At 36.8% G+C, this 26,732-nt stretch overlaps 1 protein-coding gene across 1 annotated transcript in view; it reads left to right on the top strand.

Annotated features, from left to right (window-relative positions):
* The window catches only part of STXBP3 (syntaxin binding protein 3), a 27,336-nt gene extending 604 nt beyond the window's left edge, over positions 1-26,732 (top strand). Inside the window, exons 2-19 of the mRNA XM_072420081.1 lie at positions 1,807-1,856; positions 3,106-3,187; positions 5,643-5,719; positions 7,644-7,719; positions 8,437-8,537; positions 12,385-12,533; positions 12,622-12,712; positions 14,269-14,393; positions 16,225-16,332; positions 17,686-17,743; positions 17,949-18,014; positions 18,178-18,258; positions 20,773-20,911; positions 21,013-21,119; positions 23,239-23,331; positions 24,528-24,613; positions 25,196-25,344; positions 25,878-26,732. Of these exons, the coding sequence (XP_072276182.1) occupies positions 1,807-1,856; positions 3,106-3,187; positions 5,643-5,719; positions 7,644-7,719; positions 8,437-8,537; positions 12,385-12,533; positions 12,622-12,712; positions 14,269-14,393; positions 16,225-16,332; positions 17,686-17,743; positions 17,949-18,014; positions 18,178-18,258; positions 20,773-20,911; positions 21,013-21,119; positions 23,239-23,331; positions 24,528-24,613; positions 25,196-25,344; positions 25,878-25,975 (1,736 nt within the window). The 3' untranslated portion in view covers positions 25,976-26,732. The remainder of the gene's footprint in view (positions 1-1,806; positions 1,857-3,105; positions 3,188-5,642; positions 5,720-7,643; positions 7,720-8,436; positions 8,538-12,384; positions 12,534-12,621; positions 12,713-14,268; positions 14,394-16,224; positions 16,333-17,685; positions 17,744-17,948; positions 18,015-18,177; positions 18,259-20,772; positions 20,912-21,012; positions 21,120-23,238; positions 23,332-24,527; positions 24,614-25,195; positions 25,345-25,877) is intronic.

Below are 26,732 nucleotides of genomic sequence, written 5' to 3'. Positions count from 1 at the left end.
CAATGGCCTGTTGTCTGGATGCACTAAAGAGAAGCTGCAAAATGACACAACACTATTTGTTGTCCGAAAATATTAATATATAGCCCACGTATCCTGATGATTTTTTATATATATACATTGTACATATCCCCCTGATAAATCTATCTTTATACATATATATATATATATATATTGTGCCTATATCCTCCTTATGAACATATATAGTGATTATATATCAGATATACCAAGTGCATATCCTCCTGATGAATATACACTGTGTGTGTGTATATATATATATATATATATATATATATATATATATATATATATATTATACGTATCCTCCCTATGAATAGTATATATAACCTTCTGATGATAAGGTGAATGTCATGGCAATACATACGGAGTAGAGGGAATGTTCCCTATTCACTGGTGGTGGAAGTATTAACGCCGGCCTCAGTAAATAGGGAAGGGAGCCACCACACGGAGGCTCTGGAGCTACATGTGGCTCTAGAGCTCTGGCTCCGGTAGTTTGTTCTGACTCCGCCGCGGGTTGCCAGCCGAGATTAGGTCAGATTGGCGTTAGGTCAGAATGAATTACCAACTAGGCCGTAACTGGTTTGTAGGCCCCTGGTTTACCAGAATGATGGGAAAAAGAAAGTATGGAGAAGGTGTGGAACAGCTCATGATCCAAAGCATACCACATCATCTGTAAAACATGGCGGAGGCAGTGTGATGGCTTGGGCGTGCATGGCTGCCAGTGGCACTGGGACATTAGTGTTTATCCATGATGTGACACAGGACAGAAGCAGCCAAATGAATTCTGAGGTGTTCAGAGACATACTGTCTGCTCAAATCCAACTACATGCAGTCACATTGATTGGGAGGTGTTTCATAATACAGATGGACAATGACCCAAAACATACAGCCAAAGCAACCCAGGAGTTTATTAAAGCAAAGAAGTGGAATATTCTTGAATGGCCAAGTCAGTCACCGATCTGAACCCAATTGAGCGTGCATTTCACTTGTTGAAGACTAAACTTCGGACAGAAAGGCCCACAAACAGCAACTGAAAGCCGCTGCAGTAAAGAGCTGGCAGAGCATTAAAAAGGAGGAAACCCAGCATCTGGTGATGTCCATGAGTTCACGTCTATAGGCTGTCATTGCCAGCAAAGGGGTTTCAACCAAGTATTAGAGATGAACATTTTATTTTCAGCTTTTTAATTTGTCCACTTACTTTTGAGCCCCTGAAATGAAGTGATTGTGTAAAAAAAAAAAAAGACTTTAGCTCCTCACATTTTTATGCAATCTTTTTGATCAACCCACTGAATTAGAGCTGAAAGTCTGAAGTTCAAGTGCGTCTGAGTTGTTTCATTTTAAATTAAATGTGGTAATGTACAGAACCAGTTGTCTCTGTCCAAATATTTGTGGACCTAACTGTAGTGTTTAAAGCCAGTGTTTCTGTCAACAAGTTCACGTTTTATAACTTCTGCTTTGTGTAATAACAAGATGTTGCTTCTGTTACAAAGCATAATGACATTCCTTACAAATGTAATTTGTTGTTTTCTAAATTTTGATTTTTTTTATATATTTTTTTTAATGTGTCAACAAAAAAAGTTAAGGCAATAATATTTAGAAAAAAATACAAAGGGAGGAAAAATTAGGATAATTAGGGCAGATTAAGGTAATAGGGCTTAAAAGTGGAATGGAAGGTAAACATTTTGCCAGGTTCTTGTTTTTCATATATCAAAAATAGTAATATAATTTTTATAGCAATAAAAATGTGGATGAATTATTTTTTTCAGTTAAAATGTTTCTGTATTGCAGAAATCAAAACTGAAGTCTTCGATGACTGTAGAAAGGAAAATGAATGGAAGGTAAGTTAGTTTTTCTGATAAAGAATACATTTGTTTCTACAAATCTCTTCTATGACATCTCCAGAAAATGTTGTCATTGGGTGGAGAAAGCCAGGTACTCTGTACCACCTTGAATAAATAATTTTTGTATGTAACTGTTCTCATATGATCACATTGATAATTCCTATACGTTTAAATACCCCCTATACTTTGTTCCCACTTTCTAATGCCTCCCCCTTAGTATGTCCCATTTTTCCACAATCTTTGTATTATTCCACAGTACACCTGTATTTTGACCAAACTTTTCAGCATCCACCCAAAAACAGCCAGGTGGTTACTGAAAAGTGCCAGGTGGTGCACCCCTCTATAGGGGGGGGGGGGGGGGGGGGGGATACTACTACTATAAGACCTTGTTCTCATTTTGGCTATGCTATGCAAATAGATGTCCATGTTCATAGATAAAAGCTGGTATAGGAGTGGGACTAAACAGTGTTTGAGGCGTATTAGAAGCACACAAGGTTTCTGCAGAAAAACTGATGACTAGTACGAAAGGGGAGGAGTAGTGACAAATGTGATAGAAAATGGAAAGTCATACCTGAAGAACAAATAAGTAATGTTTTGGAACCTAGGGAGGTGAATTTGTTATTCATACACATACAGTGTGAAAAGTTTTTAAGGTATACCCAATCAATGTATGTTTCAGGAAGCGTTTAGGAAGAAGGGCTGTGGATTGGAGCATTACTAAAATAATATTCTATAGTGGCCCAAGTCTTGAGTTGTTGATGGGATGTTTCAGTTTACCAGTCGAGTTAACTGGCTGGCCCAACAATACAGTTGGATATTAGGAAGATCAATACCTTCCTTATGCTGGGTACATACGTTCAATAATTGTCAGTGGAAACGAAAGACTTAGTTGAAGGTAAAATCCTGATATGTAATTTTCAATTTCATTAGACGGACAAAGGCATTAAAGAATAGCTTGGTTGGTCCTAAAAAGGGATTTTATATTATAGCGGTAAAAAGGATTTTATAATATAGCAGTAAGAATTTGTATAAATGTATGTATGTATATCAGAATTAATAAAGAAATGTATTGTTTTTGTCAGCCAAACAGAAATCACTATTCAGTGTTTTACTGGTTGTAACAAATATGTATATCATACGTTAATTATTATCAAAGCTGTCTGTGCTGCCTTATAAATAATGATGAAGAGCAGAGTTATATTTTTACACTCACTTGATGAAAGTGCGTGGTGTGTTTTTTATTTAGATTCTACTCTTAGATCAGTTTACCACCAATTTGCTAACATCATGCTGCAAAATGACAGACCTGCTGCAAGAAGGCGTCACAGGTAAGATCAGCCATGAATCAAGACTTTAAACCAGCTTGCATTTTGTGGCAGAAATATTTTTTCAAAAAGCATACAACAGTTACTTTTTCTTTGTTCTCAAGAACTGTGTCGTCCAAGAAGTCCAAAATCCCTTAGGATGAACCTGTTTTTTACCCCTTTATGATTTTAGTGACCATTTATCACAGGTACAGAAATTAGGATAATTACGATTTTAGTGTTACCATAGCAAAAGGTCACTGTAAATATGCCAATTGAGACAAGGTCTGGTGACAACTAAAGGTGGCCATACTCTAACATCTATTAGATGTTACATAAAAACATTGAATTTAACTAAATATAATAATGGCAAAAATATCAGATCTGAGCATGTAGGCCCCTAAAAGGATGTCTTGGGATTGGTAACTGGGGATAAAGAAACGGTGGATTTAAAGACTTTTTTTTTTTTTAGCTCTGTGTACACAAAGGAAAATGGCTCAAGTCCAAAATGCAAATAGCATTGTTACTACCTACATCTACGTGTCCTCAAAGAGCTAAGCTCAGTTATTTCAAAGCTATTGTTTCTAATTTTTAGAAACTCTTTAATCACTGGCATGGTACCAATAGATTGGCGTAAGTCCAATGTGCTTCCTATCTTTAAAAAGAGGGAGCAAAGTCTTTTCCAAGTTACTACAGACCAGTAAGTTTTTAACCTCTATAGTTGTAAAGGTCCTAGAACGTTTGATTAAGAACCTTATGGAGGAGTTTCTGCTAGAAAATAATATAATAGGTGAAGTTGTCAAACAAAATTATTCTTTTTATGAGGAAGTATGTAAACAGGTAGACCGTGCAGTAGCAACTGATATAGTGTACTTGGACTTTGCTAAAGCATTTGACACAGTATCCCTCAAAAGGTTAATATGCAAGTTATGGTGTAAAGGGTTAAGAAAAGTCATTCTGTAAATGGATGGAGAACTGGCTCAAAGGCCGCATCCAGAGAGTTGTCATTAATGATTCATACTCTGAATGGTGTAAGGTTATTAGTGGTGTACTCCAGGGTTCAGTGTTGGGACCTTTTACTGTTTAAGATCTTTATAAATATTATAGAGTTTGGGATTAAAAGTACCATTTCTGTGTTTGCAGATGACACCAAACTTTGTAATAGAATTAAGTCCATACAGGATGTCTACAATCTACAAGCAGACCTGCATGTACTGTTTGATTGGCAACGAAGTAGCAAATGACATTTATTTTTGATAAATGTAAAGTTATGCACTTGGGGGCTAACAACATGCATGCTTCATACTATCCAGGGGGGATATATTTGGTGGAGTCAGAAATAGAAAAGGATCTGGGGTTTCTGATAGATCATAAACTTAATATTAGCATGCAATGCCAAGCTGCAATATCTAAATATCTAAATATGGGCAGCACGGTGGCTCAGGGGTTAGCACTCCAGCCTTTGCAGCGCTAGGTCCCAGGTTCGATCCCCAGCCAGGACATTATCTGCATGGAGTTTGCAGGTTCTCCCCGTGTCTGCGTGGGTTTCCTCCGGGTACTCCGGTTTCCTCCCACATCCCAAAAACATGCAGTGAGGTTAATTGGCTTCTCCCTAACAATTGACCTTAGACTACATTAATCACATATGACTTTGGTAGGGACATTAGATTGTGAGCTCCTTTGAGGGACAGTTAGAGACACGACTATGGACTTTGTACAGCGCTGCGTAATATGATGGCGCTATATAAATACTGTGTAATAATAATAATAATCTAAAGCTAGCAAAGCACTTTCTTGTATTAAAAGAGGAATAGTCTGGACAGATCAATACATCATCCTGTCGCTGTGAAAAGCAGTGGTCAGACCTCATCTGGAATATGCAGTCCAGTTTTGGGCACCAGTTCACAAAAAGGATTGTGCTGATTAGCTGAACTGAATCTATTCTCCCTTAAGAAGAGGCGTTTAGGGGAATATGATCCCCCTTTATAAATGAATGGTCCATTTAGAGAATTCTCTTCCTCATTATTTACTGTAAGATCGTTACAAAGGACAAGATGACACTCTTTGCAACTGGAGGAAAAGAAGTTTAAGCTCCGGATATAGAAGGGATTCTTCTCTGTAAGGTCTGTGAAAATGTAGAATAGGCTCCCTCAGGTAGTAGGTTCAGCAACTACTATAGATTGCCTAAAGAAAAAGCTGGATGCTTTTCTAGTAGCACAGAATATACCTGGTTATTAAAGTTTTAAAATAAAGATACAGACACCGTTGATCCAGGGAACAACCGATTGCCTCACAGGATCTGGAATAATTTTTTTTCCTTTGTTTGAGATATCGAACCAAAAGTTTTAACTTTTCTTTCTAAAACAGTAAAAACATGTTTTGCCTATAACACTCTTCAGCTAATGTGATTGTATTTGAGCTTTTTTTTATCTTTTTATTAAGAAGTCTTACCATTTATGTACATTTTTATTATTCCTAGTTGTGGAGGATATCTACAAAGTTAGGCAACCAGTTCCAGATTTGAAAGCAATATATTTTATTTCACCAAATGAAAAGGTTTGTATTTGCTTAAAAGTTTTGTTTGTTTATTTCTCAACAGCATTGATTTCAAGGTAAAACCAGCATTTTGTAGGTTAGCTGTATCATAGACTTGTATGTATGTTGGTATTAAAAATATATTTGTATTATATACATTTTTATTCGTACAGTGAGGAAAAGAAGTATTTTATCCCCTGCTGATTTTGTACATTTTCCCTCTGATAAAGAAACGACCAGTCTATAATTGTAATGGTAGTTTTATTGTAGCTGTTAAAGACAGAATAACAACAAAAGAACCCTCAAAAACCCAGTGTTCAGTTAGTTTGATGTGCATTGTAATGAGTGAAACAAGTATTAATCCCCCTATCAATCGGCAAGATTTTAGGCTCCCAGGTGTCTTCACTGTATTCAGGTAAAGAGCTGAGATTACGAGCACCCTCTGTAGGGGAGTGCTCCTAATCCAAGCTTGTTACAGTACCTGCATAAAAGACACCTGTCCATAGAAGCAATCAATCAATCAGGACTCCAAACTAGCCACCATGTCCAAGACCAAAGAGCTGTCTAAGGATGTCAGGGACAAGATTGCAGACCTACACAAGGCTGGACTGGGCTACAAGACTATCCCCATCCAGCTTGATAAGAAGGTGACAACAGTTGGCGCGACAATTCGCAAATGGAAGAAACACAAAATAACTGTCATTCTCCCTCGGTCTGGGGCTCCATGCAAGATCTCCCCTCGTGGAGTTGCAATGATCATGAGAACGGTGACGAAGCATCCCAGAACTACACGGGGGGAACTTGTCAATTATCTCAGGGCAGCTGGGACCAAGAAAACAATTGGTAACACACTGCGCCTTGAAGGCCTGAAATCTTGCAGAGTCCGCAAGGTCCCCCTGCTCAAGATAGCACATGTAGAGGCCTGTCTGCAGTTTGCCAATGAACATGTGAATGTCCAAGGGAGAACTGGGTGAAAGTGTTGTGATCAGATGCGACCAAAATTGAGCTCTTTGGCATCAACTCAATTCACAGTGTTTGGAGGAGGAGGGATGCTGCTTATTATCCCATGCCCACTGTCAAACATGGAGGTGGACACATTATGCTTTGGGGGGTGTTTTGTTGGTAAGGGGACAGGACACCTTCACCACATCAAAGAGACAATGGATGGGGGCATGTACTGTCAAATTTTGTTTGCGCACCTCCTTCCCTCAGCCAGGGCATTGAAAATAGCAATGACCCATGGCCACACATGGCCAAGGCAACAAAGGGGTGGCTCAAAATGAAGCACATGAAGGTCCTGGAGTGGCCTAGTCAGTGTCCAGACCTTAATCCCATTGAAAATCTGTGCAGGGAGCTGAAGGTTCAAGTTGCCAAATATCAGCCTCGAAAACCTACAGACTTAGAGCGGATCTGCAAAGAGAAGTGGGACAAAATCCCTCCTGAGATATGTGCCAACCCGGTGGCCAGCTACAAAAAACATCTGACCTCTGTGATTGCCAACAAGGGATTTGCCACCAGGTACTAAGTCATCTTTTGCGAAGGTATCAAATACCTATTTCACTCATTACAATGCACATTAAGCTCTGACTTTTAAGCACTGGGTTTTTGAGGGTTCTTTTAATGTTATTCTGTCTCTCCCAGCTAGGATAAACCTACCATTACAATTATAGACTGGTCATTTCTTTGTCAGAGGGCAAACGTACAAAATCAGCAGGGGATTTAATACTTATTTCCCTCACTGTATGTTATAACACCCAGCAGTAGTCTAACCTCTGCACACTTAGCTATAGTCTAATCCTCTGCTTCATGTTATGCATTCATTTCTGTTAAGGTTGCAAATAATATGTTTTACTGTTATATCATGTGCTCATAATATATATTATGATTTTTTTCTGATAGATGATCTGGATATATGACTAAATCATTGTTGTTCATTTCATTTTAGTCTGTGGAATGTCTGGTGAATGATTTCAAGCCCAAACAGTGCAAGTACAAAGCTTCATATGTCTACTTCAGTGATAGTAAGTATTGGCTAGTTGCTGTACCGTCTGGTTAATATGCCAAGCATTTACAGTATCTGGCCTCAAACATAATATTGTTGGGTGGGGACAGTGAGATGTCCCCCATCAAATAATAAAGCGGGCTGCCCTTCATTATGAAGCGTGCAAATAGGTTTAACAGAGAGGGGAATCCCAGTCTCCCTTCCCAACTTTTTACCCTTAATGCTTCCTTATGGGTTGTATCCAGCTAAAAGCAAACCACAAGCATACCCATCCACAGAAGTCATATCTTTACACTTAATGTAGAGTAAAACTGCTTTTTCATTGACAATAGGAGGCCTCCACTGAATCTCCCAGAGCCTATAAAGCTCTTAATTGTCTGGTTTAATCTGACTGAGTCCATCAAAATATGAGGCAAGTTAAGTCAGAACTATTTAAGCTACTGTATCAGTACTGGTAAATAAATAAAAAAAAGAATGGGGGTGGTGGTAACTAATGCAGTTATGAATGTAAAGCCATGTAGTTTTTACGTTTGACATTATGGCCAGTTTTCTGTAGAAAGGTAAAACTGTCACCTACACTCCTTTTTAAAACCATTTTAGAATGGGAGAACTACTGCAAACTAACAATTTTCACATGACAACACTCATTGAAACTGCTTTGTGACTTCATGTTGTCTGTTGATATGCCTATAATTGTTAGAATTATGTTTGTCTTACACACATTTTGTTTTTTCAGCATGCCCTGACAGCCTCTTTACCAGGTTAAAATCTTGTGCCCCTAAAACGATAAAGAAGTGCAAAGAAATCAATATTTCTTTTTTCCCCAAAGAGTCCCAGGTAATTCTCTTGTGTTTTAATTGGTGTATTTTTATTGTACACAGTTCAATTTGACAAAAATTGTGTTTATAAGCACTTGTAAAGCTGGGTATAGTGGCTACACTGCAGTACATATACAAACCTTAAAAATAACATTAATAGTGTTGCTGCATTTGTTCCTTTTTTCTTTTTTATAACCTAGTAATGCACAAATAACCCCCTCTGGCTACACGGAGTACTGGCTAAACGCAGTACGGAGTAAATCTGTGGATTATACCTTGGCTTGACTTTAAACATACCTGTCTTTGCTCATTTCATTAATTGGTGCATGGGGAGATTACTAGTCTCCAGAATTACAGTCTATCAAATTTGTAGGTAATCGTATTCCTACTAACCTCAGTGAAATGGCTGAGATTAATTAAAAACCTTTATTGACTTCTTTAGGTGCTGCCTTCGATCCTAGTCCGCAAATCTCATTTAGTGTGCTCCTTTGGATGGTCTGTAATGAAATCTAGACTTAAAACCTTAATCTTTACTAGGAAGAAATCTAGAGTTGTGTTGGCATTACCAGATTTTAAACTTTATTACACTGGCGCTGTTTTACATTGGATCGTGGACTGCACCCATAATGGAGATACTAAGTTATGGGTTTCTCTGGACAAATTCATGTAATCAACTTCCCTTACTTTATGAATCCAACCTCATCTTCAGGCTCTCTCATCATACACTCCACCCACGCTTTTACAAAAAGGCCTCTTGTCATCTAGACCTAGTCCCTTGAAACCTCTATTCCAAAAGCCAGAATACCCTCTGACTTTGACATCATCTAGTTTTTTTAGCCTAGACACTAGAACTAGAACAATTCCAGATGAGTCAATTTGTGTGTTAAGGAGCTTACCACCATTACAAGACCTAAATGTTCCTCAAGACATCAAGGGAACTATTTGGTTAACCTATTGTGAATTATATAAATATAATCAGACTGTAATGCACCTGGGTGCACAAACCACCATCAACTTCAGGAATCCTTTTAATAATCTTTATTGGGAATTCCAGAACAAGCCAAAGGTCATACTCAAGAGGTCAGTCCTATAACATGCGGTACAGATGCATAAGGTAGAGGCTTAGTCAGGGACAATCCGAAGTCAGAGCAGGCAAAGTTCAGGCAAAATCAAATATCAGACCAGGGCACTACTGGTAGTAAGCCCAATTGATGACAAGACACAACAGAAGTTAAGGTGGTAACCAACGCATCCAAGCACAGTTATACAGAGGCAATAACGGGCAATGGTGCAATGGACAGGGTCAGATTAAATGGGCGGAAGGCACAATTACATTGCTCCACCTGGCACTATTGGATAGGACCAAACATCTTGAATAACGAATCCATCGGCCTCAGGTAATTCAAACTAACATGTCCCATGGGCACCTCTTCCAAAAAGACCCCTGGGCTGGGCTGTGCTGTGCCGTGCACGCCCACAGGAGTGCTGAGGGGGCACTCAGCACTGTCCACGCCCGCAGGGATGCTGGGGATGCCGTTTGGTCGAACAGTAGTGCGGCCAGAACAAGATCCCTCCGCCGTAGCAGAGAGACGCACTGCGAACAGGGCAGCTGTGGCCCCGGCCACTCTGCCTGCTGCAGCGCTCTCTCCCACGCCACCTGCAATTACCGAGGACGCCACGGACTCGCCGGCCAGGTAAGTACCTTACACAGACTTTACAACCTATACCTATCCTTACTAGGTTCTCTATATCTTTTGAACAACTTCTCTCAGAGTCTGTGTAAAAGTGACACGTGGAGTTGCTACTCTGTATACTGTTCTACTAAACTAATTAAGACTGGGCCACCCACACTTTATAAGGTACTGGGAAAAGCATTTGGGATTTCTTTGGAAGCAGAAATATTTTGGAAATAAAATACCTTAATCCATAAATTAGCTAGGTTGAGTGAGTATCAGAAAAGTAGCTAAAAGATCCTTAGTAGAGGGAAGAGATGTAAAGACAGACCTAATTTTGATCTTTCTTACTCTGAGAAGTGCTGGAGATGTGACCACCCCCAGAGATCTTTGCTGCATATTTGGATCTCCTGCCAACCAGTTAAGATTTTCTGGAAAAAAAGATTTAGATTTTTTAATAGACCTATGGACCTACGATATTTATCCACATCCTACTCTACTATCTATGTTGGCAGAAACCTATTAGCCCATTAGAAGGGAACGTAATTTCAATATTGCAAGTCATAGGATTTTTGGTGGATATTTGGATACAACCTGTATACCTGCCATGTCGGAATGGGTATGTGAAGGTAATGATATTGACGCTATGGAGACTCAAACTGCACGGAAGGAAAATAATCAAATGACCAGATGTCCTGAGATGTGTGATTATTACAAAATATCCCCAGATATCCAAACTTATTTACATTGAAAGTGGTATTCTTCACTTGATTTTGGTCCATTCGCAATGTTAATCATTTTATCTAACATAAATAAACTGACATAAATGGGCAGTTCTACATTCACCCTGAATAGATTGGTTTCTTTCTAACTGTGTGTGTGTGTGTGTAATATGTGTGTATGTGTGTAATGTTTTTGGACATGAAAATATTTGCTTGGTATACAACCTTTGTGCTAGAACTTGTAAGGGTCAAAATGAGTCATAACACCGCGCACTACCCTTATTTACTTCTCTTGAGACAAAGGCAGGACTGGCCACGGGCATCAGTACGCCAGTTGCTACCATTCAGTGAATAACCCACGCTATAACTCTCTGTGAATTACAGATCTCCTCCTTCCTTCTCAGCACCATCCTAGTAGGCACTCGACTCTTCTCAGCAGGGTAAAGTGAGGTTAAACTTGTATTTCTGTATTTTAGTATTAGGCATGTTTAAATGATTTTATACAGCCCCAATTGTATTTGTATAAGTTCTGTTTGGTATAAGTCCAAGGATCTGGAACGGATTAAGGACTTATACCAAGGTACCACTGTGTATGTATATATGTGTGTGTGTGTATATATGTATATGTATGTGTATGTGTGTGTATATATATATATATATATATATATATATATATATATATATATATATTCATATTTATGTGTATCTTTTCTTTTGCTTTGGTGGTAATGTTATGGTTTTGTTACAATGTACACCCATGGATATATAGGTTGCATTTCATATTATGAAATTCATGGTGGTGTATTTTATATCCCCTCCCCCTTATAGTCCCTTTTCTTTTTCTCTATTTTCATGATTACGTAATCTGGTAACTGGTTTATACGTAAAATGAATGCACCCAACCCACCACAAAAACTGCTAAACTGCAACATATTACACTTTAGTTGTTGGGTTGTTGTTGGGTTTAGCTTTAATATCACAGTTCATTTAACCACAGCTCTTCACTGTTTATGGATTGCATTATCTCAAAAGCTCAAGCTAAAATAATGATAGTGCTGTAGAAATCTTTTTGTCATTTTTATGAAAGGGGAAAAAAAAGAAAACTTTACATAATTAAAATTGTCCCCGACGATTATTCTCTTCCAGCAGACAAACAAATTATCCCAAATGTGTCCATTTTTAACAAATGCCCAAATTAACCAATTTGTTTTAGAACATATAAATATTTATATGGTAAATGAATATTTTATGAAATACTGTGCATGACTTTTCATAAATGTCAACAGTATGACACTTGTGTGTAGCTCTAAAGTAGGATCTAATGATAGATGGTGGATTTGTGTTTTTGGGATTCACTTAAAGTATATAGTATAGCTAGTTTCTTGCAAGTACAAATAATGCACCCATTGTAAGCTATAAAATTGCCTGTGCGATCATTTGTTTCTGAATGTCGATCTTTTTATTTTTCAAGGTGTTCCTACTAAATGTTCCTGATGCCTTTCACCTGTTGTACAGTCCAGATAAATCTGTGGATAAAGGATCTGCAATGCAAACTATCGCTGAACAAATAGTGACACTGTGTGCTACTCTGGATGACAACCCTGGGGTTCGCTATAAGAGGTGATGATATATAAATGTATCTTAATGTAACTGATGCTTGAATGAACTCATATAATGTATATTTCTGTTCAACATTTTATATCTCAAGGGAACAACTGGGTAATGCCGAAGAACTGGCTGGTTTGGTAGAAGAGAAACTTGTTAAGTATTACATGGCTGATGAAAAAAACCAGTGTAAGGTAATTTAAAAGAAGATTGCCGTTATGATATAATGGTGGTGGGTTGTAAAATTGTAAATGTTAACCCCTAATTGCAAAAAAGAAGGGAACACAACCTGATCATAGTGTCTATTTTTCCTCCAGGTGCATGTACTTCTCAAAGCAACTTTCATAATAATCTGGTGTTTTGGTGGTCACCAAATGGACTACAGGCTTATTTTTTCAATATGATAATCATTTTATGCTACCCACCTCCTGTCACTTTTTGACCTTGGATCCTGCATTGTACTCTTTGTACTCTGTTCTTTACATTTGTCCTTTCATTGTCCCCACACTGATACTGCGTTCTTCAACCATGATCCTATCCTCTGCTCTCAATAGTAGTTACTTCATCAGTAATAGTAAAGGCCTGCTCACCAACAACCCTGAAAGTCCAGAGATAAAATTCTGGGTTTTATTTGAAACACATTTTGCCAAAAATAAGTAATAAATGGAGTATATGTTTCAGCTGTTACAAATGCAGAAACCATACAGTGTTAGTTTCTAAGAATTTCCAATTTCATACTATAGTACTTAGAAAAAAAAAGTATATAGGCTAAACAGAAATGAATGAATGAATGAAAAATGCGAGAATGCAGGATTTTTATTTAAGAATGGACAGGTGATTTCCTTTCTGCAATAAAAAACACACTTGCATGCTGCACATTGTCTGACATTGCCCGACATTGCCCATCCCTTTTGCAACTAAGAACCTACCTGATCAGTTTTTTCATTTTAATGTTTAGTTCCACTTTAATAGAACTTCATTTCACGGCACTAGGTAAACTGCATTCTACTTTCCATAGGGAATTAATATTACTCTTTATTATATAGACTGTATTTTCAGTTAACTGTATTTCAGTAAGTGCTGAAAAAATAATTCTTAAGCGTCATACAGGCCCTAAAAATTTTATTGTCCGAGACAATTGTAAGTGATCTCTTCTATTAAAACATAGGGTTAGTACATGCTCCCCTGGGTGTGATGTAGCTATAGCCTGCTGGTCAAAAAGTAGGCAGGGCATCACATGATAAATTTAGTGTTCCCAGTTATCATTGCTATAAAAATCCAGAAACCCAATAATTATGTCAACTTTCTAATGCCCACCCCCTTAGTATGTTTCATTTTTCCTGTATTGTGACCCAATTTTTCAGTAACCACCCAAAAACAGCTGGACTGCTAAAGTTTTCTATTCTTTAGTATGAAGAGGATGTAGTGAATGGCTTCCCATTGCGGCCCCCTCTGCCCATCCTAAAACACAACAGGACATCTCATTCGTTCCTACTGTCCGTGAAAATTATCATCAATGTTTGCATGGGGCCTTAGTATGTATTAATGTATTATGGATGCTGAGTTTTTTTATATGAATAGGGAATATTTTGTTCATGTGCCACTGACTCCCTAATGTTAGTTATGACTATTCTTTAAAAATTGAATTCATAATGTCAGATACCTTTAATATTTTGTGATACTTTTGGTGTTATGTCATTGCAATTTTTAGATAAAACAACTGTTTTTTTTTTTGTTTTGTTTTTTTTAGGTAAAAACGTCATCACAGATACTCATACTGGACAGAGGGTTTGACCCAGTTTCCACAGTGCTGCATGAACTAACTTTCCAAGCAATGATATATGATCTTTTGCCCATTGAAAATGATGTTTACAAGCAAGTACTTTTATATTTGAATTTATTTGCTATAAATTGCAATCCTGTGAAAAACTCCTAAGCTACATATACACACTAAAATATTGTCACCTGGGATGAATCTAGCTCAATGGTCTCACAATGTCATTTATCAACCCGCCCTGGCAGATCAGTGACCGAGTGGTGAAGACATCGGCTGCACTTTTCTATTGATGGAGCACAGCAGGGTGCAATTTGCTTACTTTATTACCCATAGAAAAAAACAGTACTGCATGTACATTGCTTAATTGTTCTGTCACTGTAGATGATCATAAAAAATAGTACTGCAGCAAATATCTAACATGTGTACATGGTTTTAGACTGTGGCTGTATACATTAGTTTTTTTTTTTCAGTGACTAGTTAGGTAGTGAAACCTAGAGAAAACAAAATCATGTTAGTCCCAGATCCATCAATATAAGCAGTGTCAACTGAAATATTTTATTCCTGCTGATATATTTCTATATTAGTTGCCACTACTAACTATGTGTATTCAGAGAATTTTGCATAATTTTACCTTCTCTTGCTTACTCTTTTCTTTCTTTTTTCTTTCTTTGTTGTTATTCCTCTATCTCTCCTGTTATGTCTCCTTATACCTCTCTCTCTTTCTCCTGCTTATGAATCAATAATCAAAGAAAGCACGCAAGGTGCCAACATAGTTTAAATTGAAAGGCAAAAAATCTAAAGGCAAACCACACGGATTGGAGAAAGACAATCTTAAAGGAATATCGTTTGTGCTCTCATTTCTAAAAGCCTTAGCAAAACTTATGGAGTCGCTATTCTTCAAGAATGTTAATTTATTTTTAATATTAATATTATTAATATTCTTTTTTTTTTGTTTTTGTTTTTTGCGCATTGATTCATTTATTGTACATTCAGTTCAACATTGAAGGTTTGGTTGGATACTTTTCTTGTTTCATCAGTAGGTTTGGTGATTATGAAGTTATTTTTCAATTTTTCAGGATGGTAATTCATCTTGTTGAAACCTGGCTAATGAAGAATATTGTCTTATGGTCTGAACGAAACGTGTGCCAAAAATTACAACAATAGAAAAGACCAGTAAACAGAAGAAAGGTTTAAGATTTAGGGGGGAAAAAGGAGGGTTGCTTTAGAGACAAGTCTCTTGCTAACAGATAATCAACTATCTGATAATATTCAGTTCATGTACATAATTAATATTAGTATAAGCTCAAAAAGGATATAGTGAGATATAGTGAGATGTTCTTAGTTAATTTTTCGTTGATCCTGTAACCCAATGTGTTTCACAATTTCGCTTTCTCGGGATGTAGAAAATTTAGTTAGACAGCTCATGGGAAAGATTACATGTGCTTAAGTTAAATAATGAAAGTTGCCTATTTCTTGTGAGGGAGTCATTTCAATGAAATCCAGGGTTCTGAGGAGGAACCAGCCAGTGGGACAAGAAAAAAAAGCAGAAGCCCCCCCCTGCACAGGACAAAAGTGCAGACATTGTTTAATGCTGGATTACTTTACAGATCTGGAAGAGATACACAAAATAAACCAAATTTGTAATTGAGAATACATGTACTTATTCTATTTAAACAGAATTTTTTAGCTTGGAGTTCAGCTTTATTTTTCTCAATAAAAAAAAATTAAGAAATCATACTATAGCAAACTGGAACATTAATTGTGTTATCATGTAGTACCCTAGTTATAGTTATAATTATTTGCTGCTATTTCCCACTGTTTAATTCTTTTACATGTATTCTATTTATTAGTAATATCTAATTAATTAACCTAACTACTGGTATTTTCATACCTTGTTTTCAATCCTTATTCTTTTGGAATGTTTAATAGGTATAGTGCAGACACCTCTCTTGGAACAAAAGACAAAGAAGGCCGCTTAGATGAGTCTGACGAACTGTGGGTGAAAATTCGTCACAAACACATCGCTGATGTCTTGGAGTACGTATTCATGTTACATACTTTGGATACATTACAATGCTGCAGTATGGAGAAATTTATAGAAGTTATCAGATCTTGAATGACTTCAGATTTACCAAGTAAAACTGGCAATTAAAACCTTAGAGCTGAACTCCATTTCCAGTACTAGTAAAAAAGCACTTCTACATAGTTTATCTCATGCTTCTGCAGGCTTCCCTGTTCTTTTGCCACTACTTTCCTGAAGCCTTATTTTCTCTTAGTAGCTCCATTGGTTGCACCGTCTTCACATACAATGCCAGAACAGCAGTTGTGCATTGTAAGTAAAGACACTAATGGCCAACCCACAACTCAAAACTTTTTGGGGAGAATGCCCACTTTCTGGCTTACGAGAGATATGGTAAAGAAAAGTGTTTTTTAAATTTTTATCTATGGAAGCAGAAAAAAAAAACATGCAAAGCTGTGGGGGTACCTTTGTAATCAAGCTGGCATTAAGCTTTAAAGCAGTAGTCCCTTTTATTAGCAATGTTTTTTTTAATTACCACTGTCCGGTTTAATATTCTTTTCTACTGGTTTGACAATTTGGCCACTTTCTGGACAGTGACACTTGGCATTCTACACAGTCAAAATAATAATATTACACTACAGTTTATTTGGGTTGCCTGTGGCTTTTGAGTAATATGAGTATGAGATTGTGGGCACAGTAAATGGGACTGCACATTCACTTGCTCAAAATCTATACTTTACGAAGCAATATACCCCCAAAATAAGTCTGATTAGTCCTAAGAAAACCCAAACAGGTAGTCCCGGGGGTTAAGGACATCAGACTTACCTAGGACTCCTAGAACGGTTTCCCTGCTTGCTCCTGTGCAGGACAGAGGCTTGGAGGGGGAGGGGGGCGGTTTTCATGGCTTGCAGAAGAAATCTTCTGCTGTGTTTAGCAAAAGTTGTGGGTGATCTTAGAAGCCAAGCTAATCTGTAACATCTTGTAACTCTTTAATGACCAAGACAAAATCTGCAGCTGTATTTTTTTTTTTTTTTTTGCATATCAAAGCACATCTTGATTCTTTCTTTCTTTGTGATTAGCTCACAGTGAGGATTTTATACAGTAACTGACACCACACTGCCTAATATGTTGAGACAAACATCTGTCCTATTTGCATTTCTTAAAATAAAATAATGTACCTGTTCTGACTTACATACAAATTCAACTTAAGAACAAACCTACAGTCCATGTCTTGTATTTTTTTATCTCATTATTTTAACTCCTAAATAATGACAAAGCTATGACCAAATAAACCGGTCCATAGTGGTAATGCAAACATCGCTCAGATCCAAGGCATCTAAAGTATGAAAATGTTTTTTGTTTTTTCACAGTGAGATACCCAAACTTGTCAAAGAAATTTCATCTACCAAAAAAGAAACAGAAGGCAAGGTAACAGAAATGTTCACAATTTTCATTTTTATTTTATTTTTTATTTTCTAGATGAGATTTCTACTTAATATAAATGCTCGTCTCTATGTGTGTTGATGCATAGTCCTAACGCCAGTCCTACAATTTACTCCGAAGTAAAGTAGCAACATTTTTACTCTGTGCAAAGTTGTGAAGTGAACCTGCGGGTTTTTTTTTCTCCCAACAGCTTTCAATAAGTAATTTGTCCAACCTTCTAAAAAAAATGCCACATATCCGAAAACAGATCAGCAAGGTAAGATGTGTTTCAAATTTCCTCTATTATGTGATATGTGATTTTTTTATTGAGTTAATTAGATGTATAATAAAAAAAACCCTGAAATGTTCAAGTTAATGTTGTGGTCAATAGGAAATTGAATTCATTACTTTATACTTACTTTTTTTTTATTAAACCGCAGCAAACATTGCACCTAAATTTAGCAGAGGATTGCATGCAAAAATTCAAGGGATACCTCGAAAAACTCTGTAAAGTTGAACAGGTATGTATGCCTGATATTTATCAGTAAATAGCATATTGATTTGTATATGTATGATTTTACAGGGAAAGGAATATTTATTTGGATAAATACTTGTAGTGAGTACTTATGCATTTTTGGCAACTCCATTGCCTTTAGTAGCCTTTACCTATGATCGCAGTAACAGATTTTTGCCTGGGATGTGAAATATATGCATATATAAAAACACACACTTACATAATATTAAGCTGTTTAACCCCCCAACCGCTAAGCCCGTAATTTCTCGCACTAAATATTTTTGCTCTTTTGGATAACCCCGTATTTTTTCGCCTACACTAAAATCCCCGTGACGCTTTTGGAACAGAAATCTAGAAATCAGTGTAACGCTCAGGTGGTTAAAAGCCAAACTATATTCAAGTCTGTCCAAACAGTTTTGAGATTTGCACAGCCCTGCCAGCCCACACAGCCAATTGGATGACACTACTATCTATATTACAGTTGTAGACTGTGGGGGGTTACCGCAGTGTCTGTACTCCACCTCCAACCTGCTAATTGACAGCGAAACAATTGCAGGAAAATAAAGAGGCAAAGTAGGACATATGACACCAGAAAGGGGGGTTTTTGTTGGCAAACTGTGAAGCATTTAATTCAATATGGATAAAAGCTAGACAGATTTCAGCTGTAACATTAGGGGTAATGTGCAATCATTATTTAAGCGAGAACATAAAACAAGCTTCTATCACAATCCACAAATAGCAACTTAAAAGGCAAAAACAATAGGGATAACATGTAATACTTTGAAAACAGCCTAATAACATAATAGAGTAATGATGGTCATAGGCATTCCATTACATCTTCATGAAAACATAATGATAGTTGTACACAAAGGGAGTTTCTCATATCAACATATGTGGGTTTGTGTGTAAATGTGACATGGCAAGGGTGTGTGTGTCTGTGCGTGTCTTTTGTTTCTTTTAAACAAGTAGAGGAGAGAGGAAATGGACATGTATTCCAGGGGGTGACAGAAGAGGACATGTTTTTGATTGTAGGGGATTACCTAAAATGCAGGGGTAATTGTGTTTATAGAATGGTTTGGAAGAGAAAGAAGAAATAAATGAACTTGAAATGAGCAGGTCTGATGAGAGGTAGGAAAAGAAATGTAATAGTTTGACCTTACCTCTTATGTTCAAAGAATGGGGTTTATTTGCAGAGTTTGTGGGGTCAGAAGTGGAGTGGGGTTACACATATCTTCCTTTTAATTGGTGAATCAATGAAGGTACGGAGGATAGAGCAGCATAGACTGCTGCTGGAAGGGCTGGGTAGGTAGTGCGGCTCACCAGTGTTAGCAGCACAGTAAAGGCTGCTGTGAATGTGTTGCCTGCCTTAATAGGTGAAGCTTTGGTGTTGTGAGGTTGGTACTGTGCATGTGCCAGTTTAGTGTTGTAGATGCCCTGGAAGAAGAAAGACTGGGAACTCCTTTTCTGGTCCTTCCTCATGATATCATCATCGGTGCTGTCTGCAGAGTAGTCACTACTACTACATCAGTACCCTGCAGACAGTACTGATGACGATACCAGGAGGCGGCACCAGAAAGGGAATCACCCAGTCTATCTCCCTCAAAGTACAGAGTATTTTTAAGTTGGTTATGATGGGTCACTTGCTCATGAGCATGATTATTTGCTACCAGTAGATTTTGAAATGTCCATGTTTATGTAACAAACCTTTGTCTCATGTCTCCAACAGAAACAGTTAGTTACACACTTTACAGACACAGGGTCATCTTCTGTTCTGACCCAACTATTAACCAAGGTTTTGTTGTCTCTTTTAAAAACAAAAAAATCCTGACATACTCAAGTATATTCAGTAATAATTAATACCATTGTTTGTATATTTCATTTCTTCTTGGAGTTAGCTTCATGCTCTGTCCTCAAATTACCACTTTGGCATAGGGTCATGGTGATGGCATAGACTTATGTAATGCAGATGTCTCTTCCCCATTAGGAGTATGCATCATGTATCCATGGATCCTCCAGCATACAAAAATGGATTGCAGGGTTATGAAAATTACTTTGTGTTTTACTGTAGATTTTGATTTGTGTTGATATCCCTGACTATTTTACTGTAAAAGAGAACTACAAGCAAAGCTACACGTTAATATATATATTTTTTCATTTTAGTCTTTTTTTTACATGTTTCTTACTTTTCTGCTCCTTTACCAGAACAAATGTATAGAGTGAATTTGTCTAATGGGAAAACAAAAACATAAACTTGCAGACTCTAACATTTCCTATTTGCCTTCAATTTTGGCTTTAGTTACACTTTCAGAATATTGTCTGCATTTATATTGCATGTCAAGATAGAGCTGGAGGGGTCAGTATCTGTCAGTATCAGCTCCCCAACCCTCCCGTCATATTGCAGTTCAGACAGTTTCTTTTACTTAAAAAAAAGTTTTATGAATTTGTTAGGAAAGAGTAGATTGTTTCAGAATAACTTGTAAAGGTTGCTATAGAATGTTTAACTTGAGACTGTTTTTTGCAGGATCTGGCACTAGGGACTGATGCAGAAGGGCAGAAGGTTAAAGAGCACATGCGGGTTTTGCTGCCTGTCTTGTTAAATAAAGACTTGGATAATTATGACAAGATTAGAGCCATTCTCTTGTACATATTTGTGGAAAATGGTAAGTTATATGGGTAGATCAAATAAGACAGCAAGTAGAGTAGAACTTACTAGTGGAGGAGAACCTTTTAATTTCTAACCTATTTTTACTTTTATCTAAAGGTACAACACAGGAAAACTTAGACCGACTTATACAACATGCCAAGATAGAGAGCGATGGAGATGTGTTGAAGAATTGGAAAAATATTGGTGTTCCTGTTGTCCCAAAGGTAAGAAATGGTCAAAATAAAGGTAACTGTGATAGATATGCAAACTGTGGATTTTTTTTTCTGAAGATGGCTATGGTTTAAAAAAAAAAACTATAGCCGTTTAGTTGATAATGGTGGGATCAGAATAATAACATCCCAGATTGGATATTACCTAATGTCTGTCCGCGATTGCACCTGGGAAAGTGCAACTCCACCAACCAGAAACAGGAAACCCAATTATTGAAGACTGTTCAAGCTGATCCCACAACAGTGTAGCAAATTTTTTGTTTCCTTCTTTGGAAGGAAATGTTGCTTCATGGAATCTGGGTGTAGGATGCTCTGTGGGTCCTTCAACATTTGCTCAGGCATAACCTCCAGGGTTTGGTGGGTATGTCTTACAGTTTCTTCTTTCTGCTGGATGAAATGTTATTGAGCCAAAAAGAAATCTGTGCTTTTCCAGATATTTCTGCAGATTCTGTTTTAAGGGTTATCCAACTTTGCCCCAGAACAAAGTGCCTAAACTAAAAGCAGAATCTGGAGCACTTGCTAATTTATTTCATAGAGCTTTATGGCTCAATACTTAGCCAGAGAGTGTTTCCTCTTTGTGGCAGGTGGAGTTTTGCTTTTTCAGGTCCTGTTCTGGGTGACTCCTGGAAATAGGTGAAAAATAACTAATAATCTGATTGCCCGAGATTAGAAAAGCACTCCAGGTGTCTGAATTTGCTTGCTTTGCTGCTATAATAATGTATGTTTGTCACAAGAGTTCAAAAGTGTGATTTGTCCCTGTCTTTGGTGCTAGAACCCAAAAAGGCAACAGGCTGCATGTTTTACTGTACTAAGTGCTCTATATTCTTCTGTTGTATAAGCAGGCTGACACTGAACTGGTCAGTTAAGGAAGCATACACTACACTGAAATATCTGTCAAAAATACCTTCTTTTTTTTCTTCTTCTTCTTTTCTTCCACCTTTACCTAACCTTTTTCTTTCTTCCTTTAAGACTGTCTGTGCTGGGGATTCAGGTCAGTTAAGAATGAATCTACATTGCTTTAATATGATACTGTGTACTGTGGCCTTTTGTGTACACAGATAAACTATAAGACTGAATAGAGCTTGTAGACATGATCAAAGGTTTCGTAAATAGAAAATGACAAATAACAGTAAACCATTTGTTCTACTGTCCATAAGGTACACCTTATCTCTAATCCACATAAAGAGGAACTAAACTAAAAAAAATAAATAAAAATCTCACCTTAACCTTATGCTTTAGGAGGTGTATGGTACATGTTTCTTGAACTTATTAGTACTGGAGAAATACATCACCAGATATCACATGGTGGACATCTGGGTTTTTGTCATACAAGAATCCACCATCATCCATCACAAGACCAAAAAAAGTACTGAGTAGCAGGCAAGCCAGCTAAGCTATAAAAACATTTATACCACTTGAGAGGGTGTTGATTGGAGTATTTCTTGATACATACTCTGGGATCTTTTAAAGCTCTTGATCTAATTGTTCAAGAAAAAGTTTAGAGGACACTTTTTCACACAGCCAGTAGTTGGAGAATTGGCATGCATATTATCCCAATACATCAGTTCCACTTTCTCTTTTTTCCAATGTCCTTGCTAACTGTCATTTAGGAGGTATTGCTCTTTGCCATATTAAAACAGAACTTGATTAAAAGAAAGTCAATGTCACCATCACTGATTACATTTTAAAAAAGCTAGTTAGCTGGTTATATCTGACCAGATATATCTTAGGTTATATAGGTTAGGTTAGGTTATCATCTAACTTGCTTACATTAAATCATTCAGTCAAACTCTTGTATATTTGTTTTTGGCTAGTGACTTAGAAAGCCTTAAAGAAATATTTTCAGAATCACAACCAGGCAACCATATTTCTTAGCAATGGCCTATTTATTTATACACACTGTACATTATGGGCTTTCTTTATAAAACAGGGAAACAGACATTCCCTAATGGGATTCTTCCAGGTCTGTGTGTGTTCAATAGCAGCAATTGATTCACACAAGGGAATGCCAGTTTCTCTGTTTTATGAATAGAGCCATATGTGTGTTGGTGCAAAGTTAAAATGCCATGGGCCCTAATATTTTTCTTTGGTGCATTTGAACTTTTATTTATAGTCCTCCCATCGCAAACCAGCCAGAAGGGACAGATCAAAAGAAGAAACATTCCAGCTGTCTAGGTGGACACCAATAATAAAAGATGTCATGGAGGTGAGTTCTCATCAGTTGTAAAATTTGTTTTTCAAAGACAGGTGTAAGGTACAAAAATATAAATACAAGCAGTCCCCGGGTTACATATGAAACAGGGACTGTAGGTTTGTTCTTAGGTTTGTTTGTCCCAACAATGTTGTCAATTACTGTATACTGTAAGTTAATCACAAACAAAGCAAAAAAAAAAAATTATGGAGCCTAGACATTCATTACCTTCTGGAGCAAGCTGTGCTTTGATATGCAAAAAGAACTGAAGAGTAAGTCTTGGCCATTAAAGAGTTACAAGAGGTTGCAGAACAGCATAAGACGTATTCTGCAAGTCTGGCCCGTATGTCTGGGGACTACCTGTTTATATATTTGTGTTTGATATTTGTTTTTTTGACAGGATATGTATATTTCTAGTAATGTAGAGATAATTTTGAGTATTACCGTGTTTCCCCAAAAATAAGACAGCGTCTTATATTGATTTTACCTCTGAAAATCTCATTAGGGCTCATTTTCAGGGGATGTCTTATTTTTCTCACAAAAAATCTATATTTATTCATGTACAAAAATCTGTATTTACCAAAACCTGCAACCAATATTACTATAGAAAGATACCTCTGTGTTACCTGTGAATCCTCTTAGTGCTAGTGTCACACCAGAGTACTGTAGGTTAATTAACCCTGCGATTTCTTCACCCCTTGCTCCAGTGCTTTTGAAATCTGCTCTCTCTCTCTCTCTCTGCTCCCTCCTTCCTCTTGGAATCCCTCCGTGTACCACGTGACCACACCCTCCGAAGAAGCCAATAGGGCTTACTTTCGGGGGAGGGCTTATATTTCAGGGGGGTGTCTTATTTTCGGGGAAACACGGTATATATAAAAAAGGCTATAGTGGCTGCATGTAATCTGATTCTACTGCATTCCAGTCATAGCACAGTATTCTACCTATATTTTGTATAGAATTTATATTTTGGTAACATCCTTCTTGTGATTCTGTTAGGTTGTATCATTAACATCAGTAAGACTAGCGAGATATTAATCTGAAGCCCTAAAAGGTGTTCATATTTGTAAATGTACAGAAAGGTAATGAATGTTAAAAATGTTTTAAATTTTTTAAACATTTGTAAAGAACTAGATACGATTTTAACAGGTTGATATTATTATCAACATTGGCATTGGTTTTAAATGTCATCTTATTACATTTGATTTGTAAAGGACGGTATTGAAAACAAATTGGACTCCAGGGAGTGGCCATTCTTTTCAGAGTGTGCTGCAGCTTGGAACGGTTCTGGGGCAGTCAGGTAAGTGTATGCAAATATCATTCCATTCAAACAGAACAATTTTGTTTTGTTTTTTGTTTTTAATCTAGTTTGTCACTTTTTTTTGTGGGAATGCTTACAAGTTATTTTTAAATGTTAGAAACATTTACACTGCTGGCTGTAAACTATTATTTGATCTGTTTCTGACATGAGAAAAAGTCTAAAAATGAATGCTTTGGTGATTTGGAATTTGTCGTCTGCAAGTGACAAAATCTTTTATAAATAAGACAATATTATTAACCCTTAATATTTGCACCTAATATTATCTTCAATCTTCAAGATTGGAAAGACCTACGAGGAAATGTCTATACAACCAAAAATCAGGAGAAAAATCATTGGTCATCAGTAATTCCTTCTTTTATGAAAGAACACTAAAAGCATTTTTAAATAGTTACTATGGTGTTTATGTAGCATGTGTTCTAAGAATTAATTGTTGCACTAAAATATTTTATTACTTTGTACAGAAAACATGAAATCATTTATTATTCATATTACTATTATTAGACCGTAATAAATTCTACATTTACACCAAATTCCACTACAACTCATTACTGTTTTTTTTAGTGCCCGACAGAAGCACAATACAATAAGCCGTGATGAAAAGAAAACCACGTCTAGACTAATTATTTTTGTCATCGGGGGAATCACATACTCTGAAATTCGTTGTGCTTATGAAGTAACAAATGCCCAGAAGCTTTACCAGGTTATAATTGGTAAGATAAAAACCTTATTGATGTTTTCTAACATTTTTTTGAAACCAAGAATCCCTTTTCATAACTGTAGCGGACTCTTTACATGGGCTCCCCTCTGTCTATTACTATTGCAGCATTGAGTTGGTCAGAAAAGATTGCTCACCACATGATAAAATATAATACATAAAGCTAAAACATTTTCTTTTTAAAGTAAAGAATAACTTTCTGCATGTGCTGTATGAACTGTCTGCTGTGTGCAATACCAATTTTGGTGAGCCAGTACTCTTCACCTACCTTTTTGATTATGTAGTAATATGGCTCTGTCCAAAACCACCAATTTTATATTGTAGTTGTCATCTTTTCAGTGCCGGCTTATGATGAAGGGTTGTCTGGTTGCTGTGAGCGAAGTTTCCACTGTTTTTTTTCTGAATCATGGAACATGTTCTTCATTTAAGTGCAGAGCTATTTAACCTGTAACTTAATGGAGCAAGGTGTTACACTTTCAGTTCTTAACAGTAATTAAATGTCAGCCTCTTTTTTTTTTGCCCCTCTAGGTTCTACCCATATCATCACTCCAAGGAAAATGTTGGATGACATTAAGGATCTCACCAAACCTCGAATTCCTAAAGAGACTTTTACTATAATGGAGTGAGTGTACTGTCAATGCATGCATCCAGAATTACATTCTGAGAAGCAGATCTGCACCTTGAGTTTTATGCTTGTGTTGTCTATTATTGAAGAGCAATGTGTGTTTATTTCATGCAGTCGATTAACTGGATTTTGTGGCATAAAAACCACTTCACCAATGATACATTTGCCTTCAAAAACAAAGTCTGCCTTATTAAAGCTAATTCAACCACTGAAGTTCTCAGAAATGCACTGAGGTATAAGACTATACAGCTAACAAGTAAAGATTCTAATGTATTGAAATGCTTAAAGTATATACTGTATGTGTAATTTTGTTCTAATTAAGATATATTGTGCAGTTCCATGTATCTATAATACAATTGTATGTATTTGATAAACCATTGGACTTTAATGTGTCATATATAGTATCTGCTATGCACCCTTCAAAAGATCCAAAGCTGGTAAAAAGCACAGGTTTAAATACCCACTGCTTATGTTTTCTTATCTATGGCACTGTGTTTCTATATGTTGATGATACTTGTTCCTAAATCTTTTCTAACTGGTTACCTTTTTTCCAATTTTTATAAAACCAGCCATCCCATCATTGTGATTTATTTTAACTTTTGTGTCCTCATTCCTTTTATCTCATTTTACCATTTCATAAATCTCCAGGCACAGAAGGTAAAAGGGAACACAGTTGCTTTTAGTAAACTGAACTTGTTTTAACAAGGACACATGTTAGAAAACTGAAATATAAAATAAACTCATTTTAATTATATTTA

This window comes from Pyxicephalus adspersus, chromosome 8, assembly GCF_032062135.1.
Source record: "Pyxicephalus adspersus chromosome 8, UCB_Pads_2.0, whole genome shotgun sequence".
Lineage (NCBI taxonomy): Eukaryota > Metazoa > Chordata > Amphibia > Anura > Pyxicephalidae > Pyxicephalus > Pyxicephalus adspersus.
This window is presented reverse-complemented; position numbering and strand designations above follow the sequence as displayed.